This window comes from Tripterygium wilfordii, chromosome 19 (genome assembly GCF_013401445.1).
Source record: "Tripterygium wilfordii isolate XIE 37 chromosome 19, ASM1340144v1, whole genome shotgun sequence".
Lineage (NCBI taxonomy): Eukaryota > Viridiplantae > Streptophyta > Magnoliopsida > Celastrales > Celastraceae > Tripterygium > Tripterygium wilfordii.
The window spans coordinates 3187823-3208155 of NC_052250.1; the positions used below are offsets into that span (position 1 = coordinate 3187823).

Sequence of the window (20333 nt, forward strand, 5' to 3'; positions counted from 1 at the left end):
AAGTATATGGACTTTATGAAATAATATTTTTAAGAATGTCTTTATCGGAACAAAACTCTCTCATGAAGGAATTATATTTAATTTTCCCTAAAATTTAATGTTTCACATTAATCAAGATGAATATTAAATACATTCACCTTAGAACAAGACAACTGTACACATTTACGACTTTTTGATGGATTGAGTCACTTAATAAACTATATATAGCTAGGGCTCTTGATCTCTCTTTCCATTCAAACAAATTTGAAAGCAACTCACAATAAATATTAAAGTGAGTAAGAGGAGAAAAGATCAAGTAATTTCTGCATATTTGAAACTTGATTAGGAGAATAAAGGCACAAAGAAGCATATCAAGATTAAGTCTTTCTTGTGAAAAATACTATAGAATATGTATAATGTGGTAATACTATACAATACAATTACATGTCACTCTAATTGTGCGTTTGGTACGAGGGTAATGGGGTGTAATAGTTACAAGGGTAATTAAATTTTAAGTTTATTTGTGTTTGTTGTGTCAGTATAATTTTTACTCCTGTAATAAATTTTAGTAATTGAGCTTATTTTTTACACATAAAGTTTACTAGTGGGGGGACCTGGGTAATAAAAAGTAATGAGAAGTTTTACTCCAACTTATTACCCCTTTAAATAAAAAATTCTAAAAGTCCATAAGTTTTATATACACATATATATTATATATTATATATATGTATATATATACATATATATATATATACACAGACACGCACACACATATACACACACACATATATATACACACACACACTCACATATGCACTGTCTGTGTGTATATACACACACACATATACACATACACACACATATGCACTGTCTGTATATATATATATATATATATATATATATATACACATATGCACACATACATATATATATACATATGCACTATCTGTGTATATATATACATATATATATGTATGTATATATATATATACACACATATATATATACACACACATATAAATATATACATATGCACTGTATGTGTATATATATACATATATATATATAATACACATACATATATACATATACACAGACAGTGCATTTGTGTGTGTATTATATGTAATGCCCTGCTCTGCGTCATATGAGGCGAGGTGTGGGGGTTACTATTCTGGATGAAATACCACATCGGCCAGGGACGAGTCTTGGGTGCAGAATATAACACGTTGCAGACCTTAAACTATTGTCCAATCTTTTCTGGTATGGGCCAGGAGAGGTTGGGAACTGCCAGGCTGGGCTTGGTATGGGCCAAGTTCAGTGGTTGGTGGGGAGATTGGGTTTTAGTGGGTCGGGCTGTTACAGTTGGTATCGGAGCCGACCTGGTGGGTATGTGGGTTTCGTCCCTCACGTCTAACCGGGGCGCGGTGCCCGTGTCTGGCGTGACCCACGGGGACGTGGGCTCCTAAGGGGGGTGGACTGTAATGCCCTGCTCTGCGTCATATGAGGCGAGGTGTGGGGGTTACTATTCTGGATGAAATACCACATCGGCCAGGGACGAGTCTTGGGTGCAGAATATAACACGCTGCAGACCTTAAACTATTGTCCAATCTTTTCTGGTATGGGCCGGAAGGGATTGGGAACTGCCAGGTTGGGCTTGGTATGGGCCAAGTTCGATGGTTGGTGGGGAGATTGGGCTATAGTGGGTCGGGCCGTTACAGTTGGCCAAATAGTACTGGTCAAAGTCAACGTATAAATAGTAACCGGGTCCAAATAGTATCGAACCGGGTCAAATAGTACCCGACCGGGTCAAATAGTACCCAGCCGAGTCAACTCGCCGGTCAACCGAGTCAACTCGCCGGTCAACTGAGTCAACTCGGCCTGACTCGGTCAACTCGCCGGAAACCCATTTAACCCCATCGCCGGTGATCCGACCACCCAAACCTGCCAAATCTTATATCAAATTAAAGAACTCGATGAGATGAACTCATAGGTACCTGAAACAAACCAAACCGTTGCCGGAATCGGCCGGATCGACCAAAAGAAATCCGAGGAAATCGAAACTTCAAACTCCGATATCTCCCTAACCACAACTCCGATCGACGTGATTCAAGTTGGGTTAGATTCGTCTCGTCAATACGCTTCTTTTGACACCAGTGGTGTCGCTCACCGTCGTCGAACTCAGAAAATGAATAGTAACAAAGATGTACGGAAGAGAGAAAAGGAAGAAGAGAAGAAAATGCGTAAGAATTTTTTTATTTTTTATTTTTTTGATTTTAAGTTTTCTTTTATAACAATTTTGAACGCACATACAGATATATATATATATATACACAATATATTGCACCCATATATACACACACTATGTATATATAAATCAAGACTCAAATAGCAAGCCAACAAAGCTCATGCTAAGGACCCCATCACCTGATATTAGAATAACAAACAATTCAACCAAGAACATAAATACCACATCGGCCAAGGAAGGTCCCTGGGTGCAGAATATAATACGCTGCAGACCTTAAACTATTGTCCAATCTTTTCTGGTATGGGCCGGAAGGGATTGGGAACTGCCAGGTTGGGCTTGGTATGGGCCAAGTTCGATGGTTGGTGGGGAGATTGGGCTATAGTGGGTCGGGCCGTTACAGTTGGTATCGGAGCTGTAGGTTTAGAAACTTACAGTGGTTAGGTTACCTAGGTTATTTTGTTGGCTACACATCATGCGCTTCCCGGCTGACTTGGTGAGTTTTTACATTTTGGTGTTTCCTGCTTTAGATTTATGTATACGTGTGTTATATTTTCCAGATATGGTTGACACATGTAGTACTCGGGTGTGAGGGTATGGACGGGGGTAGAGGAGAACATGAGGCGAATGAGCCTCAGGGAGTAGATGAGTGGGTATGCCTGAGGTGGCTCCATTAGAGTGTGGACGAGGACGGAGAGGTAGGGGTGCGAGACGCGGTAGGGGCGGAAGACGTGGGAGAGGTGGGGGCAGGCGGCGAGTGTCTATAGACCAGTAGATGATATTAGAGAGGATCAGGAGGGATATTTAGCACCACAGGGGGTAGAGGCTGTCGTTACTACTTTACGACAGGAGGTTCGGGATGTTACTGAGTTGGTACGAGCTCTTGGGCACACTGTTATAGGACTTGTGACACAGATGACTGCTCCAGTCCCAGTTGCATTACAGGCTCCTGTTGAGGTTCCAGCACAGGTTCTAGCTTTGGGTGAGTTACAGGAGGGTGTAGGACAGATTGTGGAGGCACAGGTAGCTCCTTTGGTGATTGATACGTCGATCAAGGAGCTAGCAGAGTTACGAAAGACAAATCCTCCGGTATATAGGGGAGTGATAGATCCAGTGGCAGCAGAGGAGTGGGTTCGCCAGTTGCGCAGGAAGATGACTTCCTTACGGATTCCTGAGGAGAGGAGGGCTTTATTAGCTGCTGAGTTTCTGGAGGGGGAGGCTTTTACATGGTGGGAGGTGATGACAGTTAGTCGGGGCAGAGAGGGCATGCCCTGGGCAGAGTTTGAGACTGCTTTTCTGGCACAGTATGTACCACAGACAGTGCGTGTTGCTAAAGCTAAAGAGTTTCTTGAGTTGATTCAGTCTCCGGACATGACAGTGACACAGTATCAGGCTCGTTTTGAGGAGTTAGGGCGATATGGGGAGGAGTATATTTGTACAGAGGAAAAGAAGATATTGAGATTTAGGAGAGGGTTGTCACCAAAGATTTCACCTCATTTGGCGGCTCAGACTATCACCACCTATCATAAGTGTATTGATAAGGCACTTGGAGTGGAGATGACTTTAGTGGAGATTAAGGATTACTGGGAGATTCATAAAAGGAAGCTTGAGAGTTCTACATCTGCTACTGGCGAGAGTAGTCAGCACAGACAGAGGACTGATACTCGGGGCAGCAGCAGAGTCAGGGACAGGGTTCTCAGAGTTGGAGGCAGGGTTACCAAGGAACCAGGCAAGAACAGCAGGGTTCTTGACAGGTTCAGCAGAGGCGAAGATTGGATCAGCATGGTCAGGCTCCGAGACGGGATCAGCAGCTCCAGCATTGTTATGCTTGTGGTCAGGTGGGCCATATGATTCGGGATTGTCCTAATCTGTTATGTTTCCAGTGTGGATTGCCAGGACATATGAGGAGAGATTGTCCACAGGGTAGAGGATTTGCACCGCTAGTACCTGGAGGTCAGAGAGCTCCAGCTCCAGCACCAATTCCGATACAGAGGGGTCCTGCAGGACGGGGTAGGCCACTAGTTCAGCAGCAGGTTCCGAGAGGTGGAGTGTATGCACTTAGGCCTGATGTGGTTCCAGCAGAGCGAAATCGCTTGGGAGGTAGGTTTCTCTTATTCAGTTCTTGGGCACGTGTTTTGTTTGACACTGATGCTACTCATTCATTTATTTCTGCATCATTTGCTGAGACATTGGGTTTGGAGATTATGGGAGTGGCGAGGAGATTTATAGTTGATTCACCACTAGGACCAGGTACCGTGATTAGTGCTGTCTGTAGGGACTGTGTATTTAGTTTCTCAGACCATGAGTTTAGAGCGGATCTGTTTGTGATGCCATTTACTGATTTTGATGTTATTCTTGGATTGGATTGGTTGACTGAGTATGAGGCGATTATAGAGTGTGCTGAGAGGAGGATTACACTGACCACACCTACGGGGAGGGTTAGATTTCGTGGAACGAGATTTCTTCCGTGTCCACATTTTCTAGATAATCTTCAGTACACCGATTGTGTTATAGCGGGTTTGATTACTTCAGCGTCTAGGGGAGATTCTTCGAACCCTATACTGGTTGTGGAGCATTATATGGATGTTTTTCCCGATGATTTACCGGGATTGCCACCGCAGAGGGAGATTGAGTTTGTGATTGAGTTGTACCCGGGTACAGATTCGATTTCTATACCACCGTATAGGATGGCACCAGCAGAGCTGAAGGAGTTGAACACTCAGTTGACAGATTTACAAAAGTTGGGATTTATCAGACCGAGCACTTCACCTTGGGGAGCACCTGTTTTGTTTGTGAAAAAGAAGGATGGTACGATGCATATGTGTGTGGACTACCGGCAGCTGAACAGGGTGACAGTAAAGAACAAATATCCATTGCCGAGGATTAATGATTTGTTTGATCAGTTGAGAGGTAGTCATTATTACTCCAAGATTGATCTCAGATCGGGGTACCATCAGTTGAAGATTAGAGAGGAGGATATTCCAAAGAAAGCATTTCGCACACGGTTTGGCCATTATGAGTACTTGGTTATGCCAATTGGGTTAACCAATGCACCTGCAGCGTTTATGGATTTGATGCACAGGGTGTTTAGACCATATCTGGATCAGTTTGTGATTGTGTTCATTGATGATATATTGGTTTATTCAGCCACTGAGGAGGACCACATTAGACACTTGAAGATTGTGTTGCAGACGCTCAGAGAGCATAGATTGTATGCCAAGCTGAGTAAATGTGAATTTTGGATGACTCAGGTGAGATTTTTAGGGCATGTGATTTCTCAGGAGGGTATAGCGGTGGATCCAGCGAAAGTAGAGGCAGTGGTGGCATGGAGGAGACCGAAACATGTAGGAGAGATTCGCAGTTTCCTGGGATTAGCAGGTTACTATCGACGTTTTATTGAGGGATTCTCGCGGATTGCAGCACCGATGACACAGTTGACTCGGAAGGATACTCCATTTGCGTGGACAGATGTGTGTGAGCAGGCATTCCAGGAGTTGAAGACTCGACTCACTTCACCTCCAGTGTTGGTGATACCCGACAGGGGTATTGGTTATCAGGTATATTGTGATGCTTCAGGAGTTGGTTTGGGTTGTGTGTTGATGCAGCAGGAGAGAGTGGTTGAGTATGCTTCACGTTTGTTGAAGCCGCACGAGAGGAATTATCCCGTGCATGATTTGGAGTTGGCTGCGGTAGTGTTCGCACTGAAGCAGTGGAGATATTATCTTTATGGAGAGAGGTTTGAGGTATTTTCGGATCATAGGAGTCTCCGGTACTTGTTTACACAGAGAGATTTAAACCAAAGACAGCGTAGATGGATGGAGTATCTTGAGGACTTTGATTTTACTTTACAGTATCATCCGGGCAAGGCCAATGTGGTGGCTGATGCCTTGAGTAGGAGATTGATTGCAGCTCGATTGGCTATTCAGGAGTTTGGGTTAGTGGATACACTTAGTCAGTATCGACTAGATGTGGATGAGCGTAGAGATGTACTGAGTTTACGGAGTTTGATTGCTCGTCCAACCCTAGTACAAAGGGTGTTGGATGCACAGTTGGGGGATGCATTATTTGATGACATTGAGGATATGGAGGGATGGGTTAGAGGCATTGATGGTGGAGTCAGATTCAGGGGCAGATTAGTGGTTCCAGAGGATACTGAGTTACGCGATGAGATACTTCAGGAGGCACATTACTCACGATTTGCGATGCATCCTGGTGCTACTAAGATGTATCGAGATTTACGGAGGCAGTATATGTGGAGTGGCATGAAGAGAGATGTGGCACAGACTGTGACTCGATGTCTTACCTGTCAGCAGGTAAAGGCAGAGCATCGACGACCTGTTGGATTATTGCAACCGCTTCCATTACCTGAATGGAAGTGGGAGCATATCACTATGGATTTTGTGATGGGTTTACCTATGACTCCGCGGAGACATGATGCGGTTTGGGTTGTTGTGGATCGGTTGACAAAGACAGCTCATTTTATGCCTATTTGTCAGACAGATTCGATTGAGTCGTTGACGAGATTATATGTACGAGAGATAGTCCGATTGCATGGGGTACCGTTGAGTATTGTATCTGATCGGGATCCCAGATTTACCTCACGGTTTTGGGGCAGTTTTCAGGATACTCTGGGGACGAAACTGAACTTCGGTACAGCTTTTCATCCGCAGATTGATGGACAGAGTGAGCGGACTATTCAGATTCTGGAGGATATGCTTCGGGCTTGTGCGATAGACTTTCGAGGAGATTGGGAGACTCATATTCCTTTAGTGGAGTTTGTGTACAACAATAGCTATCAGAGTAGTATTCAAATGGCACCATTTGAGGCATTATATGGGAGATCTTGTAGATCACCGTTGTGTTGGTCAGAGGTTGGAGATAGACCATTATTGGGTCCAGAGATGGTGCAGCAGACTACTGAGGTGGTGATAGTGATTCGACAGCGGCTTCTGACAGCTCAGTCACGTCAGAAGAGTTACGCGGATAGGAGACGTAGACCTCTAGAGTTTCAGGTGGGGGATCATGTTTTCCTGAGGGTTAGTCCTCGTAGAGGAGTACAGCGGTTTGGGAGAGCGGGGAAGTTAGCCCCTAGATTTATAGGGCCATTTGAGATTTTGGAGAGAGTGGGGACGGTAGCTTATCGATTAGCATTACCCCCACAATTGTCAGGAGTACATGGGGTATTTCATGTGTCTATGTTACGGAGGTACCATAGGGACCCTTCTCATATATTAGATTGGTCTACCTTGGAGATTGGTGAGGACGCTACTTTCGAGACACGTCCTATTAGGATTACGGATAGACAGGAGAGGCGACTATGGTCGAAGACCATACCCTTGGTTAAGGTGATATGGCAACATTATGGAGTGGAGGAGACAACTTGGGAGTTGGAGTCGGATATGTAGACGAGATTTCCGGATTTATTTACTACCTACGTATGATTTAATTTCGGGGACGAAATTTTCTTAAGGGGGGAAGGATGTCATATCCTGATCTAATTTTACACTATTCGTAGTATCTTATCGTGGTGGTTGAGGTGGAGTGAACCTCTGTGTTGGTGAATCGGTATTTGAAGAGAATAAAATTAAAGTGTGAATAAATATTTTAATAAATGGGGAATTTTAAAAGAAAACTTTTGGAGTAAAAAAAAAAATACTTAAATCAGATTTAAATTTGATTTGTTATGAATTTTGAAGTAAATTGTAACAATTTAGTTGGGGGTGTTTTTGACAGCTGGGTGTTTTTGATAAGTCAAAATTGTTATAAAAGAAAACTTAAAATCAAAAAAATAAAAAATAAAAAAATTCTTACGCATTTTCTTCTCTTCTTCCTTTTCTCTCTCCCGTACATCTTTGTTACTATTCATTTTCTGAGTTCGACGACGGTGAGCGACACCACCGGTGTCAAAAGAAGCGTATTGACGAGACGAATCTAACCCAACTTGAATCACGTCGATCGGAGTTGTGGTTAGGGAGATATCGGAGTTTGAAGTTTCGATTTCCTCGGATTTCTTTTGGTCGATCCGGCCGATTCCGGCAACGGTTTGGTTTGTTTCAGGTACCTATGAGTTCATCTCATCGAGTTCTTTAATTTGATATAAGATTTGGCAGGTTTGGGTGGTCGGATCACCGGCGATGGGGTTAAATGGGTTTCCGGCGAGTTGACCGAGTCAGGCCGAGTTGACTCGGTTGACCGGCGAGTTGACTCGGTTGACCGGCGAGTTGACTCGGCTGGGTACTATTTGACCCGGTCGGGTACTATTTGACCCGGTTCGATACTATTTGGACCCGGTTACTATTTATACGTTGACTTTGACCAGTACTATTTGGCCGTTGACCATAGTTGACCGACCGTATTTTTACAGTATTTACATATATTGTGTTTTTCGGTGTAGACGGTGGTCACGGTTGAGATTCGGAGCGGGTTAACTTTTGGAGTTAGGGGTTGTCTGGGACGCATGCTTGGTTTTAGCACTCTGATTTCCAGGTAGGGGTTTCCTTACTCTTGCATGTGACTTTAGAGTTCCGGTTTACGGGCTCTGGTGATATTATGGTTTTGTCGGTTTCCGGGGGTGGAAATACGACCTATTTTGCATGTTGATTTATATTCCCTGTTATATATATCACTGTTGGTATGTTTTCTGAGAGTGAGGTGATTGGAGGTGTTGGATGTGGATGTGGATGTGGATATGGATGTGGATGTGGATTGTGGGCCCATATAGGCGCCCAAATGATCAGATATGGATTTCTAATGGATGATATATATACATATACGGACCGGATATATACCGGTGGACCGTCTGAGATGGGGTGCATCACAGGGGACGCCCTCTGGTGTAGGCTATGCTATCGGGATACCCGATCCTCATCCAGTTTCGGTGTGGACCTGGATTGGGAGACACCCTACGGGGATTAGGGTGGGTCCAGGGGTGTGATGGATTGTTGGAGATTGATGTGGTGATTACAGTGTTGGATAGCCTTATCGGCTACCATTTCACTTGATTGGATTGGTGTATGGATTTCTGGAGACCAGTGTTGGTGGTTCCAGTGTTGCTTAGCCTTATCGGCTACTGTGCTATTTGGTTGACTTACTGATGGATGTATATTTCCTGTATTGCATACTATGCGTTTCGTTTCTGGATTTATCATTATTATTTATGGATATTGGCATTTCCTCTCTACGCCCTACTGAGCTTTGTGGCTCACCCCTCTTCTTTATCCCCCTTTCAGGTGAGTTGGATGTAGGTGATGGCGGTCAGCAGCGGGATGCGTGAGCTGGTGTGTAGCCTTGGGCTGACTCTTAGTGGGTGTGGGAACTTTTGTATTGTATTGGTATATATCCTATATGGTTTGGTATCGGGTAGATATGTTTTATTCTTCCGCTATTGTATATGTAGACAGGTGGATGTACCTTGTGGATAGTATGGTAGTTCTTCTTATTATTATTATTATGTCTGTTGGGTTTAGTCGCAGATTTGGGATCTGGTTCGGGGGATGGGGTGTCCCCTGCCGGTCACGTGCCTGTGGTATAGGTATACTTCGGTATATCTTAGGAGAGAGGGGCGTGACAGTTTGGTATCGGAGCCGACCTGGTGGGTATGTGGGTTTCGTCCCTCACGTCTAACCGGGGCGCGGTGCCCGTGTCTGGCGTGACCCACGGGGACGTGGGCTCCTAAGGGGGGTGGACTGTAATGCCCTGCTCTGCGTCATATGAGGCGAGGTGTGGGGGTTACTATTCTGGATGAAATACCACATCGGCCAGGGACGAGTCTTGGGTGCAGAATATAACACGCTGCAGACCTTAAACTATTGTCCAATCTTTTCTGGTATGGGCCAGGAGAGGTTGGGAACTGCCAGGCTGGGCTTGGTATGGGCCAAGTTCAGTGGTTGGTGGGGAGATTGGGTTTTAGTGGGTCGGGCTGTTACATTATATATATACATACATATTATATATATATAAATATAAATATATAAATATATACATATTATATATATATATAAAAATAAATAATGTCGGGCTTGGGTCGGGCTCGGGCTGAGCCAAAATTGGCCTAAGGTGTCTGGCTTCGGGTTGGGCTGACCCAAAAAATGGAGCCCATGACCGCCCAAGGGATTGGGCAGGGCCGAGCTCCGACCTAGGCCCGCGGACCAAATGATGACCCCTATTCTTGTGTTACGTCTTTGTCATGGATTTGAATGTTATCAGATTATTTTGTTGAAATTGTTAACAATTGTTATTATATATATATATATATATATATATATATATGTTTGGCCGTGTGTGTATATATACGCATATGTATCTATATTTTTAAAATTTTGGTATATGATAGTCGTAAATTTTACCATTCTTTACCAAACAAGGGTAACAATTATTCTCCATAATTATTATTACCCTTGTAATATTTACATGGGTAATAAATTATACCCCCAAATTCTTACCCTCTTACCAAACGCACCCTAAGTGTGAACTTATAACTAGTGATTATATTTGATTTCCAACCCTCTTAATTTTTTTTATGGCATGGTAACTAGCCGCAAATCATGCATACCATGCAAATATTTAATAATTTTATGTACGAATTCGATAGAAATCCAACGTATGGCCTCTACGAGGTTAAGATTCATTTTCATCAATTAGACTAGGAGTTGATACTTAGACGTTACTCTAACGGTTCAGGGTAACATGACCAATCACTAAGTTAAAAGCGTGGAGTATCCATTGTTAATCAAGCAATAGCCTAACTAATTATATAATTTTGTGTCGCAGGAACCTTTGATACCGTCCTGAACCAGCGCCCACCCATTTGGCCACGAAATATCAATTTCCCCAACCACAATTAATTAAATTGATGTTCCCTTTACCTAACCCTAACATTAACGTACCTAGAAATGGTCTTGATTCATCCACATCATCTTTTGCATAATGGTTTTCATTACCTAATAATTAATTATATGTGTGTATATATATATATATATATATATATATATATATATAATCTTATCCATGTTTTACCATTTTTGTTATCTCTAGTAATTCTCTACATTTTTTTTTTAACGTGGAATCCACCCAGCTTCCCACCTAACAATTGTTTGATAAAACCCAGACCACATATAAGAATCCGCAACCCCCATGAACCAGTTTAGATATGGGTCGAGAACCAGTGCTAGAGGAAAATGCAGTAACGCTAAGACTGAGCAAGGGCTCATTTTGTAAATTGTGATAATGGAAACATCCATGACACTTTAACTTATGACCTCCCGTTTGTGCTAAGAATTAGTGCGGTTAAGTTCACCAGTCAACGACCTTTGTTTAGTAACTCTCTTACGCTGCCCAATCTTGCCCTATAAAACCCCCATGAACAGCTTCTATACATTAGGATTAAACATGGCAATCGTGTCAAGAGATAAGTACAGGTCCTTTCTTCATGATGCAGGAGACAACATACAGTGGAGACATGGAGCTCCTCCTACCTATGATGATGTTAATCACCTCTTCGAGGAAGGCCGAACCAAGGTTTAAAGTTTACACACACAACTAATTCAATTTCAATAAGTTTGAGATGAAAAAACTAAACAGGGGCTTATTGTCTGCAGGAATGGCCAGAAGGATCACTAGAAGAAACAGTGCAGAATGCTGTCAAGTCATGGGAGATGGAGCTATCACACAAGACTCGCATACAAGATTTTAAAACCATAAATCCAGAGAAATTCAAGCTCATAGTGAATGGTATATATGTCTATCTCTTTTACTTCTATTATATACATATATGACTAGCAAAGTATATATATGTATGCTATTGTGACAGGAGGAGAAGGGTTGTCAGCAGAAGAGACTCTAAAGTTGGGAAGCTACAATGCTTTGTTGAAGAATTCTCTGCCAGATGAGTTCAAGTATTACAAAGCAGAAGAAGAGACATTTGAATCATCGCACGAAGCTTTTCGATCGGCTTTGCCTCGCGGGTTTGCCTGGGAAGTCCTCAGTGTTTACTCAGGACCTCCTGCTATTGTGTTCAAGTTTAGGCACTGGGGATACTTTGAAGGACCCTTCAAGGGTCATGCCCCTACTGGAGACATGGTTCAGTTCTTTGGCTTGGCAGTTCTAAAGGTATGTTGATATATAATATATATATATATATATATAGATGTGTATATGGTTTCTAGAAGTTAATTAAACCATGGCTTGGCAGGTTGACGAATCACTGAGAGCAGAGGAGGTGGAGGTTTACTATGACCCTGCAGAGCTATTTGGAGGCCTATTCAAAGGACCAAAAGATGAAGACAAAGCTCAAGTTGCTTCAGCGTCTCAAAGCTGTCCATTTATTAAACAAATAGACTGAAATGAGTACATATACATACACATATGCGTATAGATATGTGTGAGTGTTTGTGTATGATACATGCTATGATTAATGATTAATCTACTCTAAATAACAAGCCAGGCATGATTGAAAAGAACCATTCATTTGCTCTCTTTCGTGGATTATGCACAAACAAGCAGATAGTACGCCACATCAAGTGGATAATGCTCTGAGCACTAAAATAGCCTGGAATCACTGCTAGAGGACCAAAATCCTGCAAAATAGTACTCAAGCAGCTGGCATGTAAAATAGTGCATTTTTCAGCTTTGAAAATAAGAGAAAATCAATCCATCTATCGATCGATCCAACAGCATTAAGCAGCATCACATGTACATGTACTCATATTTTCTATCAATAATACAAGTCCACTAGTCACAGAAAAGTCTCGCAGGACATCATTTGACAATATAAACTTAATCTGTACTGGATGAGCCCATTTGAATTCATCCAAGGCATGCCAAATGTGATGGTGGTCATCGTCATCATTAACCGAGCCTTTATCTCAAGGAATCGGCTATATGAGTCTATGAGAACATCATCGGAAATCCATCACATGTATTTACTTTCTCCATTCGTTTCTATCATAGGTCATATATTCATCCACTCCTATTAAATTCCGCAATACACGAGAAATGGAATGAGATAAACAATCAAAAGTATGAAAGTAATTCTTGGTAAGCGAAGAACAAGTGATGGAATCTGTCGCAACCGGGGTCACGACGCGAACCGGCGATGAAAGGATAAAAAATGATTTAGAGTCACCACCAATTGATTTAAGTGCAATTGGACACTAAAAAATGGTCTACGAACCAGAAAATGAGTAAGGGGGTCTATTGAGTGTGGGGAAGGTGTTAGACACCCCACAACTCCCTAAAAGGTTACCTAGATTGATCTATGTGTTTTTTCTTGAAAAGTTGTTTGTCCAATATAAATGATATTTTGATTTGAAAAGATAACATAATTAAAGCCTAGGCAGGAGCTGAATGTCATCAAGTCCTCCTCCTAATTAACTTCAATTTAGTTACCATTATATTTTCGAGTACAAATGATACATTAATTTGAAGAGATAACATAATTAAAGCCTAGGAAGGAGCTGAATGTCATCAAGTCCTCCTCCTAATGAACTTTAATTTAGGTATCTAGTAAATTAATTTATCATTGTGTTTAGAAATACAAATGACACTTTAATTTAAAGAGATAACATAATTAAAGCCTAGGCAGGAGCTGAATGTCATCAAGTCCTCCTCCTAATGAACTTTAATTTAGGTATCTAGTAAATTAAATTACCATTTACATTTTGTTTAAATAAGGATAGCACAATTAAAGTCTAGGCATGAGCTGAATGTCTTCAAGTCCTCCTCCTAGTTGACTTTAATGTAGTATCCATTAATTTGTTTTTATGAAGAGTTGGTAAAAAGTGCTTATTGAATTGATGGATTGGTAAAACTAAACCCCTAAACATGTATACTAATTACGTTAAACATAAATAAAACTAAATTACATTAATCTACTTTTCATTATTTCCACTACACTACACTACTTTTCATTATTTCCACTACCTTATTACATGGCTTATATTTACAAGAATATACATGCCAAATAAGATACAAATATATACAAATAATGAAATATAAAGATAAAAATACAAATACAAATATGGCCCATGGAGCCCATTAATTGCTCAAACCCGGTCCAATCTCCAAATAAGCTCTCCAGCCCAAATGAAGATCCATTGCAGTCGAGTCCATAAATCAAGCAAGAGAATGATCAAAATTAGAGGCTTAAACATAATCAAGATTCATATTAATAACAAGCTTCCATTAACAGTTTCTCTCATACGAGCATACATATAAACACTACACCAAATCCGAATGATAGGAACAAGAGCCAAAACCAACTTGCATTATATCTCTATAGCACATCATGGATTCAAGCAAGTATAATACCAAACGATATAACAAAGCTCATAGATTATCAACCAAATACAATAGCCAACATCACTGAACGAGATCAAAGCAAGCATGATCAAAATACTAGCAGAGAACCAGACCCCATTCCTTATACCCAAAACACGTTCCATATACTTTACACCAAAAACAAAACAACAAATATGTGGCATCACAACATAGATCTAGGCTGAAAAACCGATTCATTTATCAACAGGATACAAACTAATAGAATTCCAGCCAGCATATTGTAACTCATTTCATCATTACTAATCTCACAAGGCAGAGCATCGAACCACATATAAACAACATCAAAAGTGACACATTATTTTTGGTGCTAACTGCAATGCATTCTCCAGCCAAATAAACAGTAACTCACAGCAAAAATTATCGGAGGATAACACAAATGACAAATAGGGAAGATCACGAAGAACTCAAACCATGCTAGCAGGAGAATCAAACAATACCCAGGAATTAACAATCAAGTATTAAGATGAGCAGCAGAAAAACATCAAGAATAGAACCAATCATAAACCAAAGAAATTTCAGAAATATAACCAGTAAAATCAATTATCATTCTCAACATCCAAACTCAAGTATCGAAACCAAAGAGTGAACCAGCACCACCTCAAAACAAACAGAAACTCATATATCAAAACCGAACATGTTTTCAGCACAAGAATCGAATCAAAGCAGGAAAATCAGAGAAAAGAACTGGAAACTTAAGTATAAACAGATTATTACTCTTGAAGGCTAGATTCGGATTGCGCGAAACCCTCTTCTCCCGATTTCGTCTCTAGTTTGCGTCTGCCTTTCACCCTTCCTCTGGTGCAGCCGCTCTTCTTCTTGGCCTCTTCCTCTTTTATGCAACTGGTTCCCTTTTACTCCCTTGGTTCCCCTATCAAGAATCCTTCCTTCTTTATCTCTCACGGTTTCTTTCTCTGTCTGCTCTCTTCTCCCTCTTTTCTTTCTCCCTTAATCCCTTTTCTTCTTCTTTTTTTTCTTGTGCCGCCCCCTCCTTTCTCACACGATTTTCTTACCCTTTTTCCTCTCTTTTTTTTTTGTTATGCCGCCCCCCTTTGTGCGGCGAATCTCACCTCATCTTTAACTTGGATTCTATTTTTAATGTCAACATTGCCCTTTAAACCCTATTTTCCTCTCCTTTGTTAAAAACCCTCAAGACTAACATTCTTGTCTTTTCCCTACTTTTGTGAAACCCTAATAAAGGAACCACCTTTTCCTCTTAAGGATTTTCTTTATTATTTATTTAATTTTCCTATTTTTTAGATATTTTCTAGGGTTTAGTTATATTGGGTTTGGGTTGGAATTTTTATGGGCTTATGGTCCAAGAAATAGGCTTTAGGATTTTTTGCATGCTTGTGGGTCCAAGAAACAGGCTTTGAATTTTTTGTGAGATTACGGGCTCCAGAACGGGCTTTTGAATTATTATTATTATTATTGTATTTTTTAATTTTTTCTATTATTTATTTTTTAATTTAATTTAATTTAATTTAATTTTTCTTTTGAGCCGGACGAAAACCGGGTACTACAGCTGCCCCCTTTGTATGTCTTTTATGAAATAAAAGACAAACAAAGGTGTAGTCAACTGAGTTTCGTACGGGAACTGAAATGCGCGGGATCACTGTTGCCATTCCCAGCTTGGCCAACTGTTTGTGCAAGAAAATAAAGGGCACGAGATCACAAGGACATTCCCGGCTTGGCCAAATCTTGGTGCAGAAAAATAAAGGGCACGGGATCACAAGGCCATTCCTGGCTTGGCCAAATGTTTGTGTAGAAAAATAAAGGGCACGGGATCACAATGCCATTCCCGGCTTGGCCGATTGTTTGTGCAAGAAAATAAAGGGCACAGGATCACAAGGCCATTCCCGGCTTGGCCAAATGTTGGTGCAAAAAAATAAAGGGCATGGGATCACAAGGCCATTCCCGGCTTGGCCAAATGTTTGTGCAGACAAAATAAAGGGCACGGGATCACAATGCCATTCCCGGCTTGGCCAAATGTTGGTGCACAAAAATAAAGGGCACGGGATCACAAGGCCATTCCGGGCTTGGCCAAATGTTTGTGCAGAAAAATAAAGGGCACAGGATCACAAGGCCATTCCCGGCTTGGCCAAATGTTGGTTTGAATTTATGCAAGAAAATATCCATGAGTGTATGAATGTATGAAGAAAATTGTATTTTCTTTTATTTTTCTCATTTTGAAAATTTGACTTTGGTTAATTGTCGTAAGCACCATCACCCCTATCATCCTACAATCATCCAACATGAGAAGATTGCATCTTTGGATTCCACCCTATTCTTCAATCTGCCATGTTACGCTTATTCTTGTATCTTTCATTCTCTTTTTGTCTGGTCTTTCCATCGATTTGCTGCTTCCATCTTATTTCCATCAAATCCGACATACCTTTAACGCCAAACCAAAGCTTTTCGGCTCCAGAATCTCTTGGGCCCCACTATGTCTTTTAACGTCATTTAATTTCTTTTAGCTCTCTTAGAATTAAGAACACCACAATCTCTCAGGCTCCAACATGCCTTTTAGCACCATTTAATTTCTTTTAGCTCCTTTACAGTCAAGAACACCAAAATCTCTTCGGCTCCACCATGCCTTTTAGCGTCATTTAATTTCTTTTAGCTCCTTTACAGTCAAGAACACCAAAATCTCTCAAGTTCCTGCTAAGAACAATGTCCTAATACACTTGTCATGATTTTTTTATTACTTCACTTAACTTCCAAATAAATTCAATAGTATGGCAATGCTTGTACTACACGAGACTTCTGAAGGCAAGATATATAAGCAATAAAATCGTGAAGAACACAAGCAATGAATAAGGAATTTGGAAATGAACTGAATAACCTCAGAGAGTTTTATTTAGAATAGATAGATAACAGGAGAGACTGATCAAGTATATATATGATTCAAGAGGGTTAGAAATAAAGGAAATAGCAGAAATTTTTACAGGATATGAGATAACTTTGATACCGCACAAAACTGCCCTAGTTTTGTGTGCCCCCATTTTGCAATTATTGAATCTAACTACTTCCATATGAAGCTTCTCCTTCATAGACTCATCATGCATACCCCTAAACATAACCAATTCAACTTTGTACAGCCTCGCTATCTGTCATTCGTTGTATTTCCTTATATTCATCTCAAATCATCGAAAGGCCTCTGCCTCCTTCTCCTTAGTTGTTTTCACCACACCTTTCTGATCTCAATATTATTTGAAGCTCCCAGGAAGGGTTTTCACTTTAGTAGAGACTTTTCTTTTTCCCCTAATTTTTGCCTGAAGCGCCCACGAGGGGTTTTCACTTCAGCAGGATTTTTATTGCTCTAATTTTTGCCTAGACCGCCCTTTCGGGTTTTCAATCTAGCGAGCTTTTAACTCTAATTTTTGCCTAGATCGTCCTTTCAGGTTTTCAATCTAGCGATTTTTTTTTTGTTTTTTTTAACTCTAATTTTTGCCTAGACTGCCCTTTCGGGTTTTCAATCTAGCGAGTTTTTTTTTTTTTTTTGCTATGGGTAATACTTTTTGATGGCGTCTGCATTCACCGGATTAGGCAATTCTTCTCCATCCATTCTTGTCAAAATTAATGCCCCTCCTTCAAAGGCTTTCTTCACTGCATATGGTCCCTCATAATTCGGTGTCCACTTCCCTCGGTGATCCTTTTGAGGTGGCAAGATCATCTTCAACACTAAATCTCCTTCCCTGAAACTGCGAGGTCGAACTTTCTTATTATGTGCTTTCATCAATCTTCTTTGATACAATTGCCCTTTACAAATTGCTCTTAGTCTTCGTTCTTCAATCAAATTCAACTGCTCATAACGCATTCGAGTCCATTCTGATTCTTCCAATCCTGCCTCCAGAACTATTCGAAGGGATGGAATCTCCACTTCGATAGGCAAAACCGCTTCCATACCATACACTAAGGAGAAAGGCGTCTCCCCGGTAGATGTCCGTATTGAGGTCCGATAACCATATGGAGCAAAAGGGATCTTCTCATGCCAATCTTTGTAATTCTCTGTCATCTTCCCAATGATCTTCTTGATATTCTTATTCGCTGCTTCGACAGCCCCATTCATCTTCGGACGGTAAGGAGTCGAATTATGGTGATAAATTTTAAATTGATCACAAAAATCTTTCACCATTTTACTGTTGAAATTCGTGCCATTATCAGTGATAATTCTTTCTAGGACTCCATATCGACAAACAATCTCTTTTCTCAAAAACCGAACAACCACGCTACTTGTCACATTAGAATACGAAGTAGCCTCCACCCATTTGGTAAAATAATCAATAGCAACCAAAATAAACCGATGCCCATTAGAAGCCTTCGGCTCAATTGGACCGATGACATCTAATCCCCACATTGAGAAAGGCCATGGTGATGTCAACACATGCAATGGATTAACTGGAACATGTGTTCTGTCTGCATAAATCTGACACTTGTGGCATCGGTTTGCATAACTTATGCAATCCCTCTCCATGGTTAACCAATAATACCCTGCACGTATAATCTTCCGTGCCATTGCATATCCACTGGAATGAGTCCCACATATTCCTTCATGAATTTCCTCCATAATTAGTTTAGCCTCTGCCATATCAACACAACGCAAGAAAACTACCCCATCATTCCTTTTATAAAGAACATTTCCATTCAAGAAGAAAGATCCCGCCAATCTCCTGATGGTGCGCTTTTCATTCTCTGATGCCTCTGATGGATATTTTTTCTTTTCAATGTATTGTTGGATATCATGATACCACGGTTTACCATCAGGCTCTCCCTCTAAATTTGAACAGTAACATCAAACTTCTCGTTTCTCAATTTTAATTAGCTGCACTTCCCCTTTTGGGTCTACATCAAACATTGCCGCCAAAGTTGCCAAAGCATCTGCTATTTGATTTTCTTCCCTGGGGATATGATCAAACTCAATCCAATCAAAAAACTTGACTAACCTTTTGATATGTTGGTAATATGGAATGAGCTTGTCATCTTTAGTTTCCCACTCATCATTCAATTGCCTAATCACCAACTGTGAGTCGCCATAGACCTGTAGCCTTCTAATCCCCATATCGATAGCAGCTTGAATTCCCATCGTACATGCTTCATACTCAGCCACATTGTTAGTACATTCGAAATACAACTTAGCTGTAAACGGGATAATATTCTCATCAGGTGATATTAACACTGCACCAATTCCACATCCCATGATATTAGAAGCCCCATCAACATAGTCCATTTTGCCAAATCTTTCTGATTCCCCTCTTCTATCGACACAGTCATGACATCAATATCTGGAAACTTCAAATCCATAGACTGAGTATCATCAATTGCTCCATCTGCCAAATAATCTGCTATTGCACTCCCTTTGATTGCCTTCTGTGTAACATACAAAATATCATATTCTGATAACAACATCTGCCATTTTGCTATTCTCCCTGAAAGAGAAGGTTTCTCAAAAATGTATTTGATAGGATCCATCCTGGAAATCAACCACGTCGTATGATAAAGCATGTATTGTCTAAGCTGATGTGCAGCCCAAACCAAAGAGCAACGAGTTTTCTCCAACATCGAATAATTTGCTTCACAACTAGTAAACTTCTTGCTTAAGTAATAAATGGCATGCTCTATCCTTCCCGATGAATCATGCTGTCCAAGCACACATCCCATCGAACTATCCGAGACAGTCAAATAGAGAATAAGCGGCCTGCCAGCCACAGGAGGCATTAACACTGGAGGACTTTTCAAGTATTGCTTGATCTTTTCGAATGCTATCTGACAATCTTCG

At 40.9% G+C, this 20333-nt stretch overlaps 1 protein-coding gene across 1 annotated transcript; it reads left to right on the forward strand.

The window, feature by feature from the left end:
• The first annotated feature begins 11604 nt into the window (after positions 1–11604).
• Positions 11605–12675, forward strand: LOC119986148 (pathogen-related protein-like). Its single transcript, XM_038830697.1, has 4 exons — positions 11605–11737; positions 11818–11950; positions 12030–12328; positions 12411–12675. Exons 1-4 carry the CDS (start codon positions 11609–11611, stop codon positions 12558–12560), a joined length of 711 nt encoding a protein of 236 aa, XP_038686625.1. The 5' UTR covers positions 11605–11608; the 3' UTR covers positions 12561–12675.
• Positions 12676–20333: the final 7658 nt, after the last annotated feature.